The sequence below is a fragment of the Trichogramma pretiosum genome, unplaced genomic scaffold (genome assembly GCF_000599845.2).
Source record: "Trichogramma pretiosum strain Unisexual culture from Peru unplaced genomic scaffold, Tpre_2.0 scaffold34, whole genome shotgun sequence".
In the NCBI taxonomy this organism is placed as follows: Eukaryota; Metazoa; Arthropoda; class Insecta; order Hymenoptera; family Trichogrammatidae; genus Trichogramma; species Trichogramma pretiosum.
The window spans coordinates 506,660-527,782 of record NW_019641683.1 but is presented as its reverse complement, the minus strand read 5'-3'; the positions used below and the strand labels follow the sequence as shown (position 1 = coordinate 527,782).

At 41.6% G+C, this 21,123-nt stretch overlaps 1 protein-coding gene across 1 annotated transcript; it reads right to left on the bottom strand.

Annotated features, from left to right (window-relative positions):
* Positions 1-472: 472 nt before the first annotated feature.
* LOC106650660 (polycomb group protein Pc) lies at positions 473-15,459 on the bottom strand. Its single transcript, XM_014368805.2, has 5 exons — positions 12,221-15,459; positions 4,604-4,647; positions 4,349-4,472; positions 3,291-3,728; positions 473-3,203 (listed from the first exon to the last, which is right to left on the bottom strand). The coding sequence occupies exons 1-5, from the start codon at positions 12,278-12,280 to the stop codon at positions 2,499-2,501; spliced, it is 1,371 nt and encodes a 456-aa protein (XP_014224291.1). The 5' UTR covers positions 12,281-15,459; the 3' UTR covers positions 473-2,498.
* Positions 15,460-21,123: the final 5,664 nt, after the last annotated feature.

Here is a 21,123-nt window from a genome sequence, read left to right as displayed (position 1 = left end):
GAATACATGCAAAATCAGTCAAAAATTATTATTATATGCATTTATGTAATTTTTAATTACTGGTTATATATTTAGTGAGAATTTTCATTTATATTGTAGAACGCGTGGACTACTATTGTTCTAAATTTTCGATTTTTAAGTTACGCCTTTTATCAAAGAGCTGATCATTAATGAGTCATTGCAAAGTTTTCACTCCACTCTTCCGTTTTCCCGTAATAATTATCAATTTTCTAAAATGTTTGGTCACCTCTACGTCGACTTTTTCCCATTCAATTCCTTTTATGAAAACAGTAAAATTTCTTATCAATGAGTAAATTTTAAAAAATTCTCGTGAAAATGCAAAAATTGGTGAAAAAGAGTATCAATAATTTAAATTATATCAAAATTGATTGTAAAAAAATAAAAATTTGATTGGTACTATAATATCTATAAAGATTAATAGCTTAGGAACAGTTTAATAAAAGTCAACAAGTGTAATTAATGGTTTTATTGAAATATAAGGAATCTGTACCAGACAGAACTAAAATTACTGATGGATTTGGTACTACCAGGGTCTCACGTATGGTTGTTACTCTTTTTTATGCAATTACTGTATAGATAGATTCATAGTCTAAGTACAGAAAACAATATCGAAGAAACGCGTACAGTCTATATCGAAAGTTTAAACGTAAGATCATTCATTTTTCTTTCATTTTGCAATTCATCTTCATTTCATTAGTCGTATTATTTTTCCAGTGAATTGCTGTGAAAATTGATCGACAAAACATTTAAAACGTAAAAGATAAATTATCTATGTACAGATTGTAATTATATCATCTACAATACACAGATTCGTAACACATCATACCTCTCACATTTGTTACTGAATTCAAATTGATTTTTTATATATACAATTCATTTTTATACAATTCACGGATTTTTAAATTGATTCATATGCGTTACTGATTTCTTGTGACAATGTACATTTATTACATTATATGTACGAATTTGAAATAATTTTTCAGAGGAATAAATTCTAGTTGAATACAAGTTGCCCCATCATGAAATATCTATAAACAAATTAATCATCATACTTTTTCCCTGTAAATATATAGCTTTTTACTCTTTGATTATAATTCGATTCGTTATCGCAGAACCAATATTTTCAATAGTGATAATCCAATACAGAAATTGAGTGTTCTGGCGGAAAAAAGTATTTTCATTTATCTCATGGGGCATCTTATACATACATTAAAATCTATAATACTAAGAAGTTTAAATTTTTAAATTATCGGAAACGATCTTTTAAATAAGCAATCGGATGTTACATCATGTTGTTGGATTGAAAAGAGATATATTCACCAACTATTTATCACGGAATTATTTGTTACAAAAGTGTGCAGCAAATGGTAGACGTTGAAGAAATCATTATGACTAAGGTTTAATGATAGTTATCTTACTATTGGTAAGACAAAGAATTTGGTCATTACTCTTATTTCATTGAAGTCTCATTAATAACAATGTGGATAATTTATCCAGAACGATAAAAATAGTCAAATAATCGGAATATGCTTGACACTGCATAAACGTCTTTTCACTTTATGTAACATACTTAACAATAATATCGTACACAATATAATAAAAATGCATTTCATTAATCTTCGAATAAAATCATTGTTCCAGAAAGTCTGCAATAGAAGAAAAATGTACAATAGCGAAAGTAGTTGATATTTGAAATACGCATCACTGCATTATACAGCAGTGGATGAGTTTTTAGTTTTATTCTTGTCACTGATATATTAAATGGAACATTACTTTAGGAACTTATGCAAAAAAAAAATGTTTTTCAATTAAGTTTGAAACTTATTCATAATAAATTTAGTATTTACAATAAAAAACGAGGCAAAGCGGTTATTAGTAATGAAGTTCATTTTCTATCGCCTTTCATATAAATTTAAATCAAATTTTTTCAATTTTAACTACTAAGTAAAAATTGTACTTCAAATTATCTACAAACATATATTAGAAAAAAAAAGTTTTTCCGATTTTCCACGCCTGCTTTACCACGTTTCACGGTATATAATGTGACCTGAACACGATTTTAATTATATAATTAAAGCCGATTTTTAATCTTATTCAATCAGTATAAAAACTGTATACTATATCAATTGCTTTTACAGATATAACGAATGCCACTCATTGGCATATTACTTGCTTTGATCTAACAACTACCAAGCGCTTTATAATCGTTTTTTTATCCCAATGATTACGTGTAACCATACTATTTAGCATTAAAATGAAATTCTACTATATCATACAGTGTTGATTTCGTGCAGCGAACTAAGGCTTTACTGAAAATACGTTTAGGTCACTTGAAATCATTGTTCTCCATCAATTGCGGACATGCATCCACTGACATATCGGTGCGAAAATAATTTTTTCATTATGTACAAGCATCAAAAAATATTACATTGAGCATTAAATTAAGCCAACAATAGACTGCGTTTTACAATGTTGACCTATTGATAAACGTCGCTTTTAGGATCTCGTTCTCGAAAAAATCCTTTCTCAGTCTTGCACTCCCTGATAGTTACGGTCTTTAAATTCACCGTCACATCGGTTATGAAGACTTGATCTGCAACAGGATTACGCGCGTGCCAATAATCAGTTCCTGGACTATGTAATGGCAAATAGATAGTAGTCGATTGTTGTTCACTATTTCGAGACAAATCGTCTTTGATGCTCTGTGGTGATTTGCTGTTGTTGTTCTTTGCGTCTGTGTCTTCCTCACTGAGTGTACGATGACCATTAGTCAATGGTGAGGCTGGTAACCTGTTATTATTGGTGTATGTATCGCTGGGATTAGGTGATTTGTGTCCATTGGTTTCGACCGTTTGTGGATGGGTCTGTTCAACCCGTTGTTCTTTCTCACTGTTATTCTTGTGTTGGTGGTGGTCCGCATGATGATGGTGATGGTGATGGTGGTGATGGTGATGATGTTTCTTTTTGGTATTAGGTTGTGTCGCAGGTTCAACAGTTGTGTCGTGCTGTGGAGATATTGGCGAACGAGGCAACGACGGCGCTGGCCCCCGAGGTAAATCTGCTTCGGGGCGTTTCTTATCTTGCATCGCTGGAGCAGGTGTCGTTGGAACAGCAGGTGATGGTTCGTCGGGTGTTGATTTCACACTCGATGAAGATGGTCGCCTACCGTTGATTTTGTGACTCTGCAATAAAGAAATATCGAAGGTATGAATTGGTGTTAGAGTTACATAAGGAAAGAACTATTGTTTTTGGATATAAAGATAGCTTACATGATAGGTCGGCGAGTTGTTTTTGAGAGGGAGTAGTCGCGGAATTTTATTTGGTGGAGGACTACCGCTGCCACTGGTAGGGCTGCTCGTTGTGATTGTGACGCCAATTTTTCCCGATTCTTTTAGTACTTCTGCCTTCCGTTTAGTGCCAGCAGGTTCGCGTCTAGGCATCAGAGGCATATCGACGCTACTGATGGAGCTGTCCGAATCCGCTGCGCTAAACGCCGAAGCAGAGCCCAGCTCGGTCGGAGGAGTTGGTGACTCGTGTCCATCGAGGGAAGATGCAACGGTGTCCTCGTCAACGCCAAGATGATTGTTGGAAACAATCGAGCCGCTCGATACAATTGGTTCCGGTGCTGATTCATCTTGACTGTCTTCTCCAACGGGTTCATCACCACCTGGTTCCTCCGCCACAACGAGATTTGCAAGGACTTGTTCCTATAAAAAAAATAACATTAATAAATGCCTTCCCAATTATTCATGAGCAGTTGATGTAGAAAACAATTTTCATTCCAAAATCCGGAATAAAAATTATTTTCTCCTACTTTGGTTTTAATTTGAGTTAATATTAATTTTATTTATACAGATTAAAATTTATTTATGCCTTGTTTACTGTTCTTCATTAGATTATCTATTTAAAGGCAATAAATATTTATATAATTTCGGTTTTAAACTGTGATTCATTTTTTAATACGTTCAAATGCAACTGGTTAAAATCTGAAAAGTTATCAATCGCTATTTTTGTTTTGATAGTTATGCTTACTGGAGCACATTTTCTCAGAATCAACATGTGATATTTTTTTACTGTAAGAAATTCGAAGGAAATCCGAATTTTAATAGAAATCTAATCAGAACCTATATGAGTTCGAACAATGACATAGCAAATCATTGGTAGTGATAAGTATGAAACATTTTTATTAGTTACACATTTTTATAAGATTTTTATTGGTATTATGAAAAAGGATTTTTTAATAGAATAATATTGAATTATAAAAGAATGATTATTTAAAACAAAAAACTAGAAAACTCAATATAAAAACAAATAGGAAAAAGCTTACATTGTATCGTGTATCCCTTCGCCTAGGTCTTCTCGATGTGACGTCTCCTCCTTTTTGGCTGGCTTCGTACAATTCGATTAACCTGACATCGAGAATATTTTCTTCTGGCTCCCACGTATTGTATCTAAAAGAACAGTACTCGTTAGTCATGGTAAATAATTGGTCAAAATACCTCAAAAAGCCTTGAATTTCGATAAAAATAATGCTAACGATTACATGACTAATCGCGACAACAAAAAAGACAATCATACTTACTTTTTGCTCCAACCTTTCCATTTGACGTAGTATTCGATTTTGCCCTGAAACAAAAAAATCACAAAATAAACATATTGTCGATTTGAAACAAATATATATTGTCATAAAGTTGTATTCTATAACACATGAAAATGTACACACATTCGTACAAAAACATGATATACATAGGTTCGAATGAGACGATTGGATTGTTTCGGAAACAAAAATTAGAAGCAAGCGCTTAAGTCTTAAAATATACGATTCTAAGCAAGGGGTCTAAAAAAAGATAAAAATAAAAAAAAGGAAGAAAAGAAAAAGCCAATTGGAGGCGCCAGCGCTCGAGAGAGCAAATCACGATGATCAGCGGCATCATCTGACTCTCATCATAATTTCGAGCCCGTCGTAAATATGCGTGTAGTGGCCTTTTACTATTATTATGTTCTGCGAGAGAGAAAGAAGGACAGGAATCTGTATTTTTAAATTCGTCATCATATTTCGCCGCTATATTATACCTAGTTTTATGAGGATGTTGTACACGTGCTAATCGGAGCGTAAAGAACCCCTTGGCGGCTTTTTTATGGAGTGATTATATGAACTTTGTATTCGATTTACGGTCGCGACCCACATATGTTTTTTTGTCAACGTATATCTAGCGGTATATATTATAAAAGTACCGAGGATTCGATGGTTACGAGTGATAGAGAGGCCCCCATCTTGGTACTTCTGAATCAACTTTACGAATTATAACTTTTTTAATTGGTGTTTATGGCTGATTATTCATTGTCTGCTGATAAGCATGGCGGGTTACGCCCAACTAAGACGATCCTGTACTTTTTTCTAAACGGAGCCGGGTCGCTGCACTTATTTTTAACCCGCCAAAAAATTCGGCCACGCACCTAGAACTGTATGAAGTTATTCAAACAGGAAGGACGATAAAATTCGAGCGGTTTTTAATTTTCAACTGGATTGAGATCAATATATAATTTCGCTTGTATGCGTTATTTGACGCGTTATAGTTTTTTTCGCCTTTTATCGAGCGTACTCGAGTTTTCCGCATCGTCGCAGTAAACAATTTAGAAAAAGATACTGACAAGGAGACCTTCTCATCTTTGGGTCACGGATCTTTTGAGAAAAGAACAAACATTTTTAAATAAAACAGAAAACCCCTTTTAAAATGGGCCCTCAGCCCCATTCAATAAAACTAAGCATAAGGAGCTTTATTATTAGATTCCTGGAGACCCACAAAAATGTTGGTAAAGATCCGTGACCCAAAGGTGAGAAGGTCTCCGTGTGAGTATAGAATTATGCAAATATTGAGAATATTTTTCTTCTCTAGGGATTAAGTCTAGGCTCTTTAGACAAAGGTTTTGCAGTTTGTGTTATGTATGTCCACGCTTGATGGCTTGGGTCCAATTAGAAGAGCTCTTAAATATGAGTACCTCGGAGTCCTGCATGCCGTAAAACGTCTACGGTATATTATTATAAGCAGTGCTACAGCGAGTTCAAACGCTGCATAGTTATACATGTATATATTCTCACACACACACACACACACACACACACACACACACACACACACACACACACACACACACACTCGCACACGTGCTATATAACATGTATAGCGATGAAGAAAAGCTTCTGCGATGCCTATGGCCTGTTTGTAAGCGAATATACATGTGAATACATATACGAACGTGTCTATGTAGCGGCGAAATAGTGGGAAAAGTAGGTCGAGCGTTGCACTTTATGGTGCTACTTTGGAGTTTTTTTCTCTCTCATCGCCGTAAAGGTACTATCGCTTGTATCAATCTTTGGCGTACTTTTGCCGCTTCTTCTACATCCACATACATGTACCGTGAAAAACTGCTACATATATAGGGAGCTTTATCGAGTTTTCAAAACTTAATGTGCTTTAAAGGACATCCTCATCGCAAACTACAATCGCCACATGAAAATTCAGTGGATAAGAATAAGATAAAGCTTGAGCCGGCTATTGAAATTCGATCGAACTTATCTTATTTGAACGCTGGTATCGAGATTTTTATCTATCAATGACAATTAAGTATTCAATGAATGAGAGTAATATGATCGGTCAACGCAGCGGAAGATATCTCAAGTCCATGCTTCATGATTTATTGTTGACAAATTATGAAATGAATTGCACAAAGTGCGAAATTGCAGGAACTCGTGCACGTATAACATTGGGCTAATCAACGTGACTGGACGTGTCGAAATGTTGGGCGCTTATCAGTGATACAGTGTCTATCAGTTAGATCACAAAATTGCTTTAGAACGATTAACGTGAATCATTAACGTGATTGGAATTATTCAAAACCGAGTACATACATATATATTGTAAGCATTTGAGTAAGTATTAGGGAAAAAAAAAGGAAGGCAAAAGTTGGTCGGTTATATTTAGCAAATTGAGCATAATTCAGAGTTTTGAATAGTAAAATAAGCAGCAGAAGCAGTTTTCGTTATAGTCTTTGAGCATAGGCATTTTTAAAGTTCGGGGAGATAATAAAGGCATAATTTCTCAGTGGAGGAATCTCAAACTCGAGCGGTAAAGGCGGCGGCCAAATAGGAGGTGAGACCGAGATGCTTGTACCCTAGGTAGACGTAGAGTCGCGCGTTTACACCGATCGTCATCGTACTTCTTCCTTTCATTTAATACTCGTCCTTCTTGTTTTTCTCATCGTCGCTCTTGGCTGCCTCGTTCGTTTGCCTGGCGTTTTTGTTTCGAATTCTCGAGCGGCACGCCAGCAGCGGCAGCGTGAGCAGGTTCTTTCTCTCTCTCTCTCTCTCTCTCTCTCTCTCTTTTTCTCTGCTTCTCTCTTTCTCATGCACACAAACGAGTACTATATAGGCTGCGGCGTGTATACCTCGTCGTCCTCTTTCTCTATCTTTCTTTAGAAGGGGAAGAGCCCGACACGCTCGGACAGATCGAATTCGTATTTCATTTATTATCCAACGGATATGGGCTGGAACAAGCTAGACGATAGTTCTCTTGGCGTCAAACGCGACCGAGCGAAAATATCAGAGTGTCGCACGATCAGATCGACAATATATTCGAAAAAAGTGACAATTCAATAGAGCACACAGTCCACTGAAGCAGGAACAACACATGAATCGGTTCGATTTTCGCAGCTACGTTTAATCACAAGGGTTCAGAGTTTAAATTTTTCCTATTATTTCACGTAATTTTTATTTAATGATTCATTAACCGGGGCACTCGAAAAAAGGAGAAGGTATTATGAGTACAAGACAATTGGTGAAACAATTGAATATCAATATGATCGATGCGAGTCTTACGAACGTTGAAAGCAGTTTTACTCACTATTAGCCATCACCGCAAGCCGGCAAAGAGAATTGCGGACTGATGCACTACCGACGAGAATACATCGAGAAATACATAAAGGTATGCACTTTTTTCGTTCTCTCTGTTTTCTATCCCCTTCGTGCGTCTGCGTGTGTTGCGGTCTGCATGGTACTACTCATCGTTGATGCTCGCATAGCTACATATACCTACATAATGTACCCAAGTACTGAGAGCAGAGCCAAGAATGACGATGGGCTAAACACACGTATATTCATATAAGAATAAACTGGCGCGACTTACTTTGCGTATAATACATGGACGTGCAAAGGCAGACGAGGAGGATTTCACATGTAAATTTTCAGCGCGAACTCGTAATTTTTGCGAAGAAAAAAAACTTGGTGAAGTCTCGACTTATATGCCTGTGAGGAATATGATAATATTACGAAGGTGACGAAGGACAAAAAAACGATCTCGGTAGCGAGTAAAAAATGCGTCGATGCGAAGCCAGTTTCGTGTCTAATCTACAGTGTAAGAGAAAGAGAGACTGAAAGACGTTGAGAAGGTAAAGGAGAGAAAAAAAACATCAACATGGGTTTATAAAAGGCGCTCGAGTGAAAAGAAAGGCATTGCAGGAAAGTAGCAACGCAAGAGCAACAGAGCTCGAGCAGTACGTTGCTGTAAGTGTGCGCGCGTATATAACAGTACTGCGTCCGTTGGGGTCTTCTATATAGATAGATACGCATACATACACATGACACACGTACAGCATGCACAGAGTAAGAGAGAGAGCCGAACAGAGCATTACATTACACCACTGCTTCTGGCAGTCGTTCGGCTCGTTCGCGCGATAGACCTAAACGCGCATGTGTATACGCGAGTGCATATAGCTCTGCATACACAGAGAGTCGCGAGCGTGCACGGGTAGGTACACCCATACCAAAGCGGCTGCATACAATACATACGAGTGTATGTACTGTACGTGTGTGCACAAATGCCATGGGTGTAGTAGTACTGGCGGTGTATAGCTACTGCTCGTACGAATGTGCAACAGACAAAGATCGCGGCGCTGTCTGCAGTGCTCCGTCTCTCTCTTTCTCTCTGGCTGGCGCCGACATTTACGTGCTACGATAGTGGTAGTAGTTCGGCGGGCGGTCGGAAGGAGAGAGAGAGGAGGGGCATACGGCCGAGCGCAGAGAGGGAGCGCGCCAGGCAGAGGGGGAGGAGGGACAGACAGACAGTCAGCGCCAGCCGCTCCATGTAAGAGAGAGGGGCGGCCGAGGCGGGGGCGGCGCCTTTCAAGGTGTGCGTTAATCCGTGACTGGTCGGCTGCGCGAGTGTTAGTGCGCCCCAGGGGCGGTGTGCTCTAACGCGATCATGACGATCGCGCGTAAAGCACCTTCTGAAGACTGGTGCCATCTCGCAACGACTAATTCACTTAGGCTTGCCGCTTCTGCCTCGTCCAACTCCTTGGACCTTTCATTCCAAAATGTAAACATAGACGAGTTTATGTATAGGGGCTCAGCCAATGCTAGCCTGTTTACTGCTTTTATTATTGCCGCATACAATTAACGCAGGCCCGAGCCCTATTACGCTATATTTACGTTTTCTCGCTAGTGCACAACTGAACGCCTGGTAGTGTGTGTACTTGTGTGTTACAACGTGTAAGTGCTCGACTTACACACATATGCATACGCGTGCGCGTGGTACATCGAGTCTTGCGAGTAACCCAAGTAAGCACGTTTTTACTATAGATAGAATATACGCTCGATGGAAGAGCATACGCGTGGCAGCTCTTTGGCTTTTCATTGGCTTTAATTCGTGCGGCTATTGTTCGAAAAGGCGCGAAAGGCAAGGCATGCGTTCATGTACAGCTGTCGCTCGAATGGCCTCCTCCAAATGGTTCACGAGGCAGACAGGCGCGTGTATGACAGCCTAATACTCAAATGCGCTTCTCTATCCTATCTCTCTTTGAATTTATCGATGCGGTCAAGGACGCGACTCCTACGTCTACCAATTGTTTCGTTCAGCAACTACTCCTTTCGTTACACATCTCTTTTTTCAACTATTACACATTTACAATACTCATTTGTTTTCCGAATGTTCAACACGAGCTTACGAGATATATTTAAGGTTTTTTTCATGAATCATAGTGAAATTTCACTCATATATTACGAGTGGCTGTAAGATTTAGGTTTTTTTCATATTACATCATGCTATTATATTAAATCTTATTACGTCATCATAGTACGACGTACCAAAGTTGTTAATCGTCATCACGTGGCTTTTCTTTCTCAAAATTTGATATGCCTCACTCAATCACAGGCAAAAACTAGTCACTGAAATTGTCTACTTTCTATCGTAACATTATGATTTTTATTAACATGTTATGCAGCACCCTTTTTCTGGTGCTTGAATTGTTCATCCATGCACCAATATTCCTGCGTGCCATTTCAATTTATACGCAATGCGTGTAACATATTTTTTAATTACTACAATTATTAATTTCTAGTAAAAGCTCTTCAGCTTGAACTTTTCACGTTTTTAAAAACGTTTTTCAATTAAAAATTATCGATTATCAAAATCATCATGTTAATCATTTTCATAAATCGATTTTCAGCTTTATAAATAATATACTACCCAGCAAGAGTACCAATATAATGAAACATTTAATTTCAATGGCATTACTGGGTAGTAACTGCGTTTTAAAGATTCTCGACCAAATGTAAATCAATTTCTATTATTGTAATTTCGACATATCAATCTCACGTAAGATTTAAATATGTTACGTCATTTTTTGAACATTCGAAGTGCTTACATATATTTACTATATTATATGTTCCAATGTTGATGAAATTAAAATTTATGCATCTATTACATTCAGATTTGAATGACAATAAAGATTCACAGAGAATCATTTGAGCTATAACGTCCGGATAGTGCATAATTAAAGTCTAGGTACTTTTTTCTCGTTTTACGCTATTTTTTGTGATCTCCATTGTAAAATTACGAATTGAAAGCGACTTATGAATTCATATTACAAAGAAATGTACTTTACCTGCCAATTTAAGAAGAACATGAATTTACTGAAAATTTGAATAAAGAAAACATAGTGCACACAAAGTATGATTTGGATTGTTATATTTTTTCGAGTATTTAAGGTAGCTCATCAGTAAAACGAGTCAACAACAGATATTTATGAAACTTTGCAGAAATGTCATTCAAAGTACCCTTGATATGCTGTAGAAATTTGAGCATGGGTTATCGAACTAATTTTTGAGAACGAAGCCGTTGAAAATAGCAAATTTAACACGGGCTCTTATGGGAGGCCATCATAATTTCATACATTTTACGCCATAACTTTTTTATTAAACAATAGATCTTAACCAAAAACGAGTATGTTATGCTTCAAGTCACTACCCTTCGATTGGTATGTTAAAAATTACCCCTTATCGAACTAACTAATGAGTAATCAAACAAAATGTGCGTAAAATCATTGATTTTGAACAATGCGAGCGGTTGTCTGCCTAATGCGAGAAAGAGACAGACATACGCCTCGCTGTTCTATTGATATGATTACTGACGAGCCACCTTAAGCTCTACAAACGACACTACAGATAATAAAACATTATATTATGGATTGTCGTCGTAAGTGTTATGAGTTTACCGATTTCAACTAATTACTTAATAGGCAGATTATTATTTATTTTGACCTGATGCGAATTGCAAATAACGAAAACATAAATCGACGAAACATTAAAGTGATTTACACGCATGATTAAAGCCGAAAGTCCGAGTCCATAAAAAGACTATTGAATTTCAATTGATGGGCCTTTTATTCGAAGTATCGCTGTCTCGGAAGGAAATGCTTGATTTACAAGCGTCGAGTTATAATTACAGCGTGTCATCATAAGCGATGCATGTATGGGTGTTGCTTTCTCCCAGCTAAACACACACATACACGGACGGACGAGGCGAGCACACACGCACACATGTACATTATGAGGTAGGAAGGATCGAACGCGTGCGCGCATCAAACGAACAGGCGGCCCAGTCGCGATGTAAATATTATGATTTCACACATGCGATCAAAGGCGGTAGTACTGAGTCAAGATCATAATAACGTCTCATAATGAGCATATTGCGTGGGAGTCGTCGAACTAGCTTGCCAGCCGTTCTTTCGTCACGTGTACCGCTAGAATTGTCGAAAATGTATCTGAATATGAATATTTAATCAGCTGCTCGTAATAACATTCATTCTCACGTTCAAAAAGTTTGTTGCATATAAAAATTTAACTTATTGGAATGTATATGCCTACCCTCTTTTCGCGTTTTTTCGTGATTCTCTCAGCTGCGTAGACTCTATCTCCGAGATCCATGATACCAGTTGAGTCGATGGAATCGTTGGTGTCGTTATTGTTATTGGCCTTACTGGCTGAGAATAATTTGGCAATGATACGCCTCTTTATTTGATTGATCGAGGTATTATTGTTGTTGTTATTATTGTTATTGCTCGAGGTAGATGACGACGACGGTGAGGGCGATGCAGTAGCAGTTGTATTGTTATTATTGTTGTTCAATTGCTGGAGCAACTGGACGGACTCCTCACAGGCGCGCTTGACCTTGATCCTTTCGGAGGAGCGATGGCCCAAATCGTATTCGGCGTACAAATCGTAGTAAATGGGTTTTTCTCCGACTCCGCTGCCACTGCTACCGTTGCTGCTGCTACTGGCACTGCTGCTGCTGCTGCTACTACTACTTCCACTGCTTCCGCTGCTACTTCCACTCGCACGCCGGTGCTGCTGCGGTTTGCTTAACGAAATCGTCGTTGCGGCTGGTTTCTGATTATATATCCCCTTTGTTATTGACGAAGTGCCTTGATTAAAGGAACACCTCGCCGGTCAAGGAGATATATATTTGACAGGGGGAAACAACAACAACTACACAACAACAACAACATCAACGACGACGACGGTGACGTTGACAATAGCACTCGTGCACTGACGCACTGAGGATCGTAGTGATAAGGGTGCAGCACAACAACAACAACTTGTACGTCGTGAGCTGAATCACACACACTTGGACACAAACACAAGACTGTTAACGATATCGGTCAGAGTGCCGAGGACTCGTACACAGCGGGCACACTGTCACGCACTGGCGCTCAGTAGCGAATACCTGAGCGCACTTTTGGGCCTACTGCAGATGCTCGAAAACACAGACGCACACTTGGAGTTGGTCGAGCAAGCGGTGCAATAGCACACGCACACGCGAATCGCGCCTTCACACAGACGACAAGGCGACAAACGCAGGAGGCTTCGGAGCGCGCAAACTTGCGCGCGTTGCAACTAAGCCAACGTTTTTAGACGCGTTAGTAGCGTTTACTGACTGATGCTAATACACTCTCGTGATACCGGCTGCAAACGCACACAGGGGCGCGCGCACACACGCATACACAAACACACACAGACGCACACTATCGGATGCACGACTGCACAATGATGTTGTCTGCTGCAGATCACGATGACCCATTGGGCTTTTTCAACTTGGCACTGGATCACTTTTCGGAGTCGAGGCTCTCGCTCGACGACCGATCGGAGCACGCGTTTTCACTGGGCACAGCTGCACAAATTCATAGACAGTGGCACACTTTTACAATTGAGAAATCTGTCTCGCTCAGAGTCGAGGCGAAACTGCTTTCGTTATTATGGTAACAGTCGTTTGGCGTTTCTCGTTACGACCTTCTCAGCAGTCATAATAAGTAGTGTTACTACGGAGAAACGCGCGGCCACACAGACACGCGCACAGACTGAGAAGCGTATGTGTAACGAGCGAGCACATGCACATAAAGGACACGCACGCTCACTCGCACTCACACTTACACAGACACACACTAACACTTGGCAAAACTACACGTAGCACTTGCGAATATTATCGCATACACTGTCACTGCCTGTGTATGTGTGTACACACGCTCACTTGGAGTTGCTGCTGCTGCTGTCGAGCTGCCACAGAGATACGAGTGAGAGAGAAAGAGAGCGAGAGAGCCCCCTTGCCTTGTGGCGGCTGCTACTCGTAAACACCAAACATGGCCGTCAGGCGCGCTACTGCTGCTACTGCTGCTGCTGCTGCTGACACTGCCAATGGGTTGAACGACGATTCGCGCAAACAACGATTTCCACCGACTTTGACACTGGACGAGCGGGGCTCGAAACGGTCGAGGAAGAGGTCGGGACGAGGCGAGAGCGGCCGATCAGCCGACGACCAGCGTATATATATTTTTTGGTCACTGCAGGAGCGCAGTGCTGACGCGCGCGAGGTAAAATCGCGAGGCCCGGTGACGCAGAGGAGACGCTCGTGGTTCTCCGGTTCGAGGCCGACTGAGAAGGCGCGCGCACGAGCGGAGCGGCTGTTGTAGCGCACTCTCCGCTAGCTGCCACCCCACCACAGGGCCAAGACTCGTCGCGCCGTCTCTTTCGCACTCGGCTGCCGGCTAGCTGCTCGAGAGCGCGCGGGCCAGGGGCGGGCAGGAGGCAGGGGGGGGCGCCCCTCGAGCCGCGGCTCCCCTCGCTTGGACTCGTCCGTGTGTGCAGCGCGCGCTCCGTATGCACGGCCAGCCGAGTCCGCGGCGGTGGGGACGAATCGCTCGGGACCTCGAGGAGTGGGATTGTTACGACCGACCGCTGTATCTCTCTATACGGCTCTGGAGCTATATGCTAGCTGCTCCGAATCGTCCGTCTGTGTGAGTGAGCGCGTCGACGCTGGCGACCTCTCGGCGGCGCTGCCAGCAACTCCGGCCAAAGTTCCTACACCGAGAGAGACTGTGCGACTGACTGTGCGAGAACTGCTGCTGTGGAGAGGCCTGTTTGTGTGTGTGCCTCGTCCGTGTGAACAAACACGACGGACGATGGATGCGCGAGATTTATAGGCGAATCGAGGCGCGACGTTGCCGGATCTACTCGGCTGCCAGAGTCCTCGACTATATCGCAACGAATACAGCACAGCTACACGGCGCGCGTGCACACACACACACACTCGCGCGAGCTTGTAAACTGCTGCTGAGAATAGCTGTGGTCTGCTACACCGTTGACTCGCGCACGAACCAACTCGCAACGTCGATGTTGCTCTCGTCGTTGACGTTGTCTACGAAGCAGGCAGAATCGCTCCGACAGAGCCTGTGCCTAATTACGTGCACTGCCTGCGTCCGTGTTTACACTCACACAGTTGGATTCGCAGTTGGCGAGCGGACACTTGGCAACGCTGTCTTGACACTTTTCACGGCGCTGCCTGCCACCAGTCACGAACACACACACACACACACATAAACAACACGCACAAACGCATACAAACACAGAGCAAGTATCGCGATGCGCGCAGACACACACACGCGCGAGTCACACTGACACAACACACCGTTGCACCAGTCACACTGACAATACTGCAGCTCGAGAGCAACGATCTGCTCCGAAAGCCGACGTTATTGCGCACGTATAGCGCTCGAAAAAAGTGCTGACTGACTCGAGATATGTTATGCAGCGCTGGGCTCTGTGCGATAGCAGCTGTGGCGCGGCGGGTTAGCTTCGGCGTTTCTATAACGTCTCTGCTCGACTCTGCTCCGCGGCAGCGAGCGGCGCAGTTTGCTGTTTTCTTTGCGAGAAGCCGCTGTCGCGAGGCGCGTAAGCGAGACAGAGAAAGAGAGAGAGCAAAGCAGCACTGCAGCTGTCTCTTTTTCAGCTCGTCTCGTCCTTGTCGCACTCGAAGAACGGCAGCTCCGAGCGAGCCTCGATTGGTCGAGTCCAAGCACAGCGCCGAGCATTGGCCTGAGCGCCGCGCGCCGAGCCTATCCCACGGCTCCAGCCGCCCATCTTCCTGCCCCCACCAGCCGAGAGTGGGTGGATACTCGACGGCGTCGCTCCGATTTTCGACTCGTTATTCGGCCTTCTCGCTCCGAGAGCTCGTTTTTCGTCGATGCATGCCATTTCTGGCTTTATCCTCGATTCGTAATTCCGTACGTGTGCGAAGGTGTGCCTGCCTGCGTGCCCGAGTGTGAGTGTGGACCACCGCGGACGGACCTTTTTCCCCCTACTTCGAGTGCGAGTCGAAAAGAGAATCGAAACGAGGCAGGCCATGAGCGGGCGCACACGACCTTTTTCTTTGTGAGCTGTCTCGTGCGGCCATACGCACCTATGCAGCATAATAGACGATGCAGCGAGGGAGCCCAAGAGCCGAGCTAGCATCATGGCTGCGGATGCCGAGGGAGTCCTAACCGATCCTAATAGCCGTACGCCTCGTTCTTGCGATCGTGCTCGACTTTGCCCGAAACTTCTCGGCCTGCGTCTCGGCTGTCTCGCGGACGAATAAGTGTTGAGGCACTTTCGCGCGATCCTCCTTTCAAACTCTCTTCGTCCGATCTGCTCGAAAATTTCGCCTTTTCGGATTTTCCAGGCTCCGTGACGATCGCGCCTTGAGCCATCAAGAAGCGTCTCGACTTTTCCCGAAGCTAACCGAGTGGCTTGCGAACGAGCAGCTGCTTATTTATGAGGAATGAGAGCGAATATCGCGCTCGTCTCGATGGAAACGCGGCGACAAGGAGCCGTCAAAACTTGCCTGCGTTTGGCCTCGTGTTCGGAAAAAAGGACAATCAAACGAACGATTCTAATTTCTGCTCGCGTACTTCTCGCAGCGCAGTTTATAGACGTCATCGCTCCGTACACCCGCATGGTCGAGAGCGCCAAGTTCGTATCGTAGATGCAGCCGGAAAATAGCGCCTCGATTCGATTGCGACTGGACGCCGTAAGCATAGGCAAAAGTCTCCCGTGACCCGGGCCAAGATCGCCCGAGATGTCCAGACCTAGTCCCAATAAAACACGATACCGCGCTGAAATTTTAATCCGCTCGAGGCCTGCGGCTTGTGTCTCGGGCCCGCTGCGCTCTGAGACTCGTGTGCATTACGCAGCGGCGTTATGAGAGGCAGGTTTGCCCATCGTCGATGAAATCATCCGCGTTATAGCTTATGTATATGTAAGCGGCCAAGAAACTCGTTTAGCGCGTCTATCGCGAGCTCGTGAGACAAACGGACGAAAGAGAGAGGGACTGGAGGATATATACATATAAACTGCGATTATGATTGCATTTAGACAGATACGCGATCTTTAAAAAAACCTGTTTGCTATGATAATCGTGCACCAAAGAGATTCCTCGCCATCGAGCGGCTATTACTGCAAACTCCATATATAATAACTACCCCAGCCGATCGCGACGACGACGACGCTATTCATTGTATGCGGCATAAAGTATTAGCGGCTTTCCGAGCTCCGACTCCGACTCTATCTACGACCATAGGATCTTACTGTAATTACGATATCGCATACCAACTCGACAGTCAGCTCGAACGTGTTAATGGCAACGTTAATGCGATCCGATGTTTTTTTATCATTCTTCTGTAACTAAGTCGCCATTCGCTTCACGATTCTACGCGATTGCTTTTACGATTTTCGACAATTTTCACGTTTCTATCCAACTAGCAGCGAATGTGAATATTCAAAACGACAATTTTTAAACTCTCAATGACTGACAAGAGAGCGCATTATTTACGTGAAGCTGCTCGCTTATCTTATCGTCGAAGCGATAATTGATTCGCTTGCACGCGGCAACTTTGCAACTCAATTGATACGACTTTCAGTTATGCTCAACCTCCGAGTAAATTTTAAACGCACTTTATTTATAAAAAGTCTTACATTTAAAAGCGATTTAATGAATATTAACATTAAATATGTACGATAGAAAAATGCGATAGAAAAATAAACATTTTTACATATTTTTAAGCAAGACTGACCGAAACAATTTGTTATAACAGTGAACTCAATAAACAAGACAATTTTTGCAAAATATGTCGATTCAATCAGCACGAAATCTATTTCGGCAAACTTTGAACATTCGTATTTTCATAGTAGGTTTCATCAAGGCTCCACGGGAGTATACCAAGAATCAAAAGAATCAAGAACGCGAGCTGTATATGCAATACAATAATAAGTCTTGCTTAAGGGGACACGCCTGTGTTTATGCCTATAAATGAAAAACATGAAAATTAAGGATTACTACTAAAATTTTTTGTTTCTTATGTAAACATATGTTTTTATAGGTCCTTTTACAACAAAATATATGCCTCTAGTTCCTCTTATTATTAAAAATCATCCAGGATTCATATATATTGTCTTGTGATTTTCAAGTCTTTGACCGCATGATTTTGAATGCAATTTTTCACCAATCCTGATCGTTGGGGTCTCAAAAGTTTTGTCATAAAATTCTTTTCCACTTAAGTGTAGCAGATTTTTTACTTTATTTCTTTTTGTACTTTAGTATGAAAAAAATTGTCCAAGCCTTTTGTTTAAATTTTGTTACCCTTAAGTGGAAAAGAAATATATTAAAAAACTTTTGAGACCCCAAGAATCAGGATTGGTGAAAAATTGCTTTCAAAATCATGCGGTCAATGACTTAGAAATCACAAGTCAATATACTTGTTTGATAGATGATTTTCAATAATAAGAGGAACAAGAGACATATTTTTTGTTGTAAAAGGACCTGTAAAAACATATTCTTACATCGGAAACACAAAATTGTAATAGTAATCCTTAATTTTCATGTTTTTTATTCATAAACACAGGTGTGTCCCCTTAATAACACGGAATATCAATCATATTATGCACTTTCCACACCTTTAGGCATAAGTGTTTTATGTTCGAGTCTAATAATTAGATTCATTAGCTCAAAACTTTAGAGTAATCTTAAAAAATCGCAATACTTATTTCCCTTTTAGAAAAAGCATCTGCTAAAAATGTCGACAGTTTATAAGCGTTCTGATAAATTGAGAGAGTGGAGCTGCGGAATGTATCGGTTTGTTGTATATTGAGTATTGACTGTAAGTTGAGGGTTTTGATTAATTCCACATAGGAAGCATGAGGGAGTTAGGTAAACAAAGCTGAGGTTAGAGCGAGCGGAGTGCGCTGTTTTAGTAGCTTGTAAAAATTAAAGATGATCTTTGAACTCTTCATTTTTGTTAACAGTTTTTGGGACATGTTTCGGAAAATTTTGAGAAGCCTGTGGATGCGAATGTTGTTTATTGAACGCTTCTGTAGGTCAAACGTCTTCCGCTTATACATGTATGTGCTTACAAAATCTCACAGAGGTGACGCTTGTAATCTACTGCGTTCTTAACCAAATTTTCTGTACGAAATCGGTTGTACTTACAAGTTATGTTTGAGGTGCTTCGAATATGGGTTCCGCGCTTGATTCTTAATATTTGTGAACTAAACGCATAGCTGCGCCATGACGATTCTTGCGGCTTTGACAGGGCCACACCCACATTGGTCATTTCATTTAGTCTTCGATGATGTTTCACCGCTAATGATCGTTATAACGTTGCTTCCGCTGCTGCTTATTGATAAAAATATTGAATAAAACTGCGGCAATTTGCCCTAATCTATCGACTTCTTTCAAAGTAACACCAACATGTTGATATAAAAAGTCTTTATTTAAGCATTTAAAAAATGTCTATGCTAGATTTCAAACGTGATAATTATGAGCTCAAGTTCAATTTCGCAGTAAATAAAAGGCGTTTAATTCTATGTGCTTATGACGGAATTTACACAAAAAGTCACGCAGAAACAGAAGATACCGTCCGCACCCGTAATTTTAAGAAACTTACCGCGGGTGAGTCGATGCGTTGTTCCAGATGAATGATCCATATTTGATAGCGCGTTGCCGTTGAAATACTTTTTATTCGGGACCCGCCAGGCCTTGACGTGTCTCGCAAAGAGGTTCGAACCTCTCGCCGAGTTGGGCCCGCTGCAGGTGAGGCCGTCATTCCGTCTTGGGTCTTTCAGGGCTCGGAAAACAATAGGCGCGACTTTCGATAAACTCAATACTTAATATGTTAAAACTAATTTAGGGCTTACTTCGTCGGGCGTTCTGTGCCCGACTCTGGGCCTTATCTTGCCCACATTCGTCGCGCCGATTATGGCTCGGCCGACAGCCTCGCATTCGACTCATACTTACTCTTGCCTATCGCGAACACACTTACAACTTACACCTTACACCGAGTACCTTACAACTGTTCCTCGCTGATGGCCGTCGTTGCTCGGGCCCGAATCCAAGGAAAATCACAAGCCAAGTCCAGGCTTCTCTCGGGCAAAACGGCCAGCCCTACTTATGGCCAACTAATTGATCCTCCCTCGAGCGAACTCACAAGCCCACACAGGACTTGACAAGTTTCTTTAACGAACTTCACTTACGTGGGCAATCACAAGCCCAAATCACACCCTCACATTCACGGGAGAACACACGCCCAACACAGGCTGAGCCTCAGGACTTTTTCCACGCCCAAAATTTGGTCGTTTTTTGTATCACACGACATGTAACGGACTCCGTTCGGCTTCGTAGTTTTTCTAGCGAGGCAATTGCTACCTCTCGCGAGTTCCTGGCTAAAAGACGGCTGAAATCAATCTGCCCACTTGGGCTTGCTACTGTTACTGCCTCTGAATTTCCACGGCGCTTCGGGTTCACGTGACTGCGTTTTCTTCGTTCTTCATCCGTGACATACGAAAATCATTCACACACACACTCATAGATGCCCTTTTCGACGTGCGGGCGACGCGACTTCGCTCGGCTGAGCTGTGTCCTGTAATTTCGTTACCGTATGTATATTTATAGCACTACGAGGCATCAGTTCACATTTATGCCACAGAAAAGCGTGCCATAAATGTAAACTGATGCCTCGTAGTGCTATAATATTATGTTATGCAACGGGTGTGCAATGTTTTTTCTGCAAAACGAGTCAAACGTGAGAACTGTCCGAAAAATGCTACTTTCGGGCCGTTAAAATGAATGAGTGTTTAACGTTCGATTTAAAATAAACGAAGAGGCAATATAATGTTCATGTTATTATTGTTCATATTCTATTTAATAAAACGCATGAAGACCTATAAATGAAATGATTTCTCTGTTATACGTTAGATTTTTGTACATAAAATCATTATAGCTTTCAACAAGGTCGTTCGGACATGTGGAATTTTATATTGAAATTTACTTAAATAGTGAACATTTTGTTAACGCTATATTGTTGTTGTACGATAATTATTTAAAAAAAAATGCCATTTTCATGTTGTACGTTATAACGGTTGGCCTAAAAGAAGGGACGCGTTATATGTCCGAGTGCTAGCTCGAA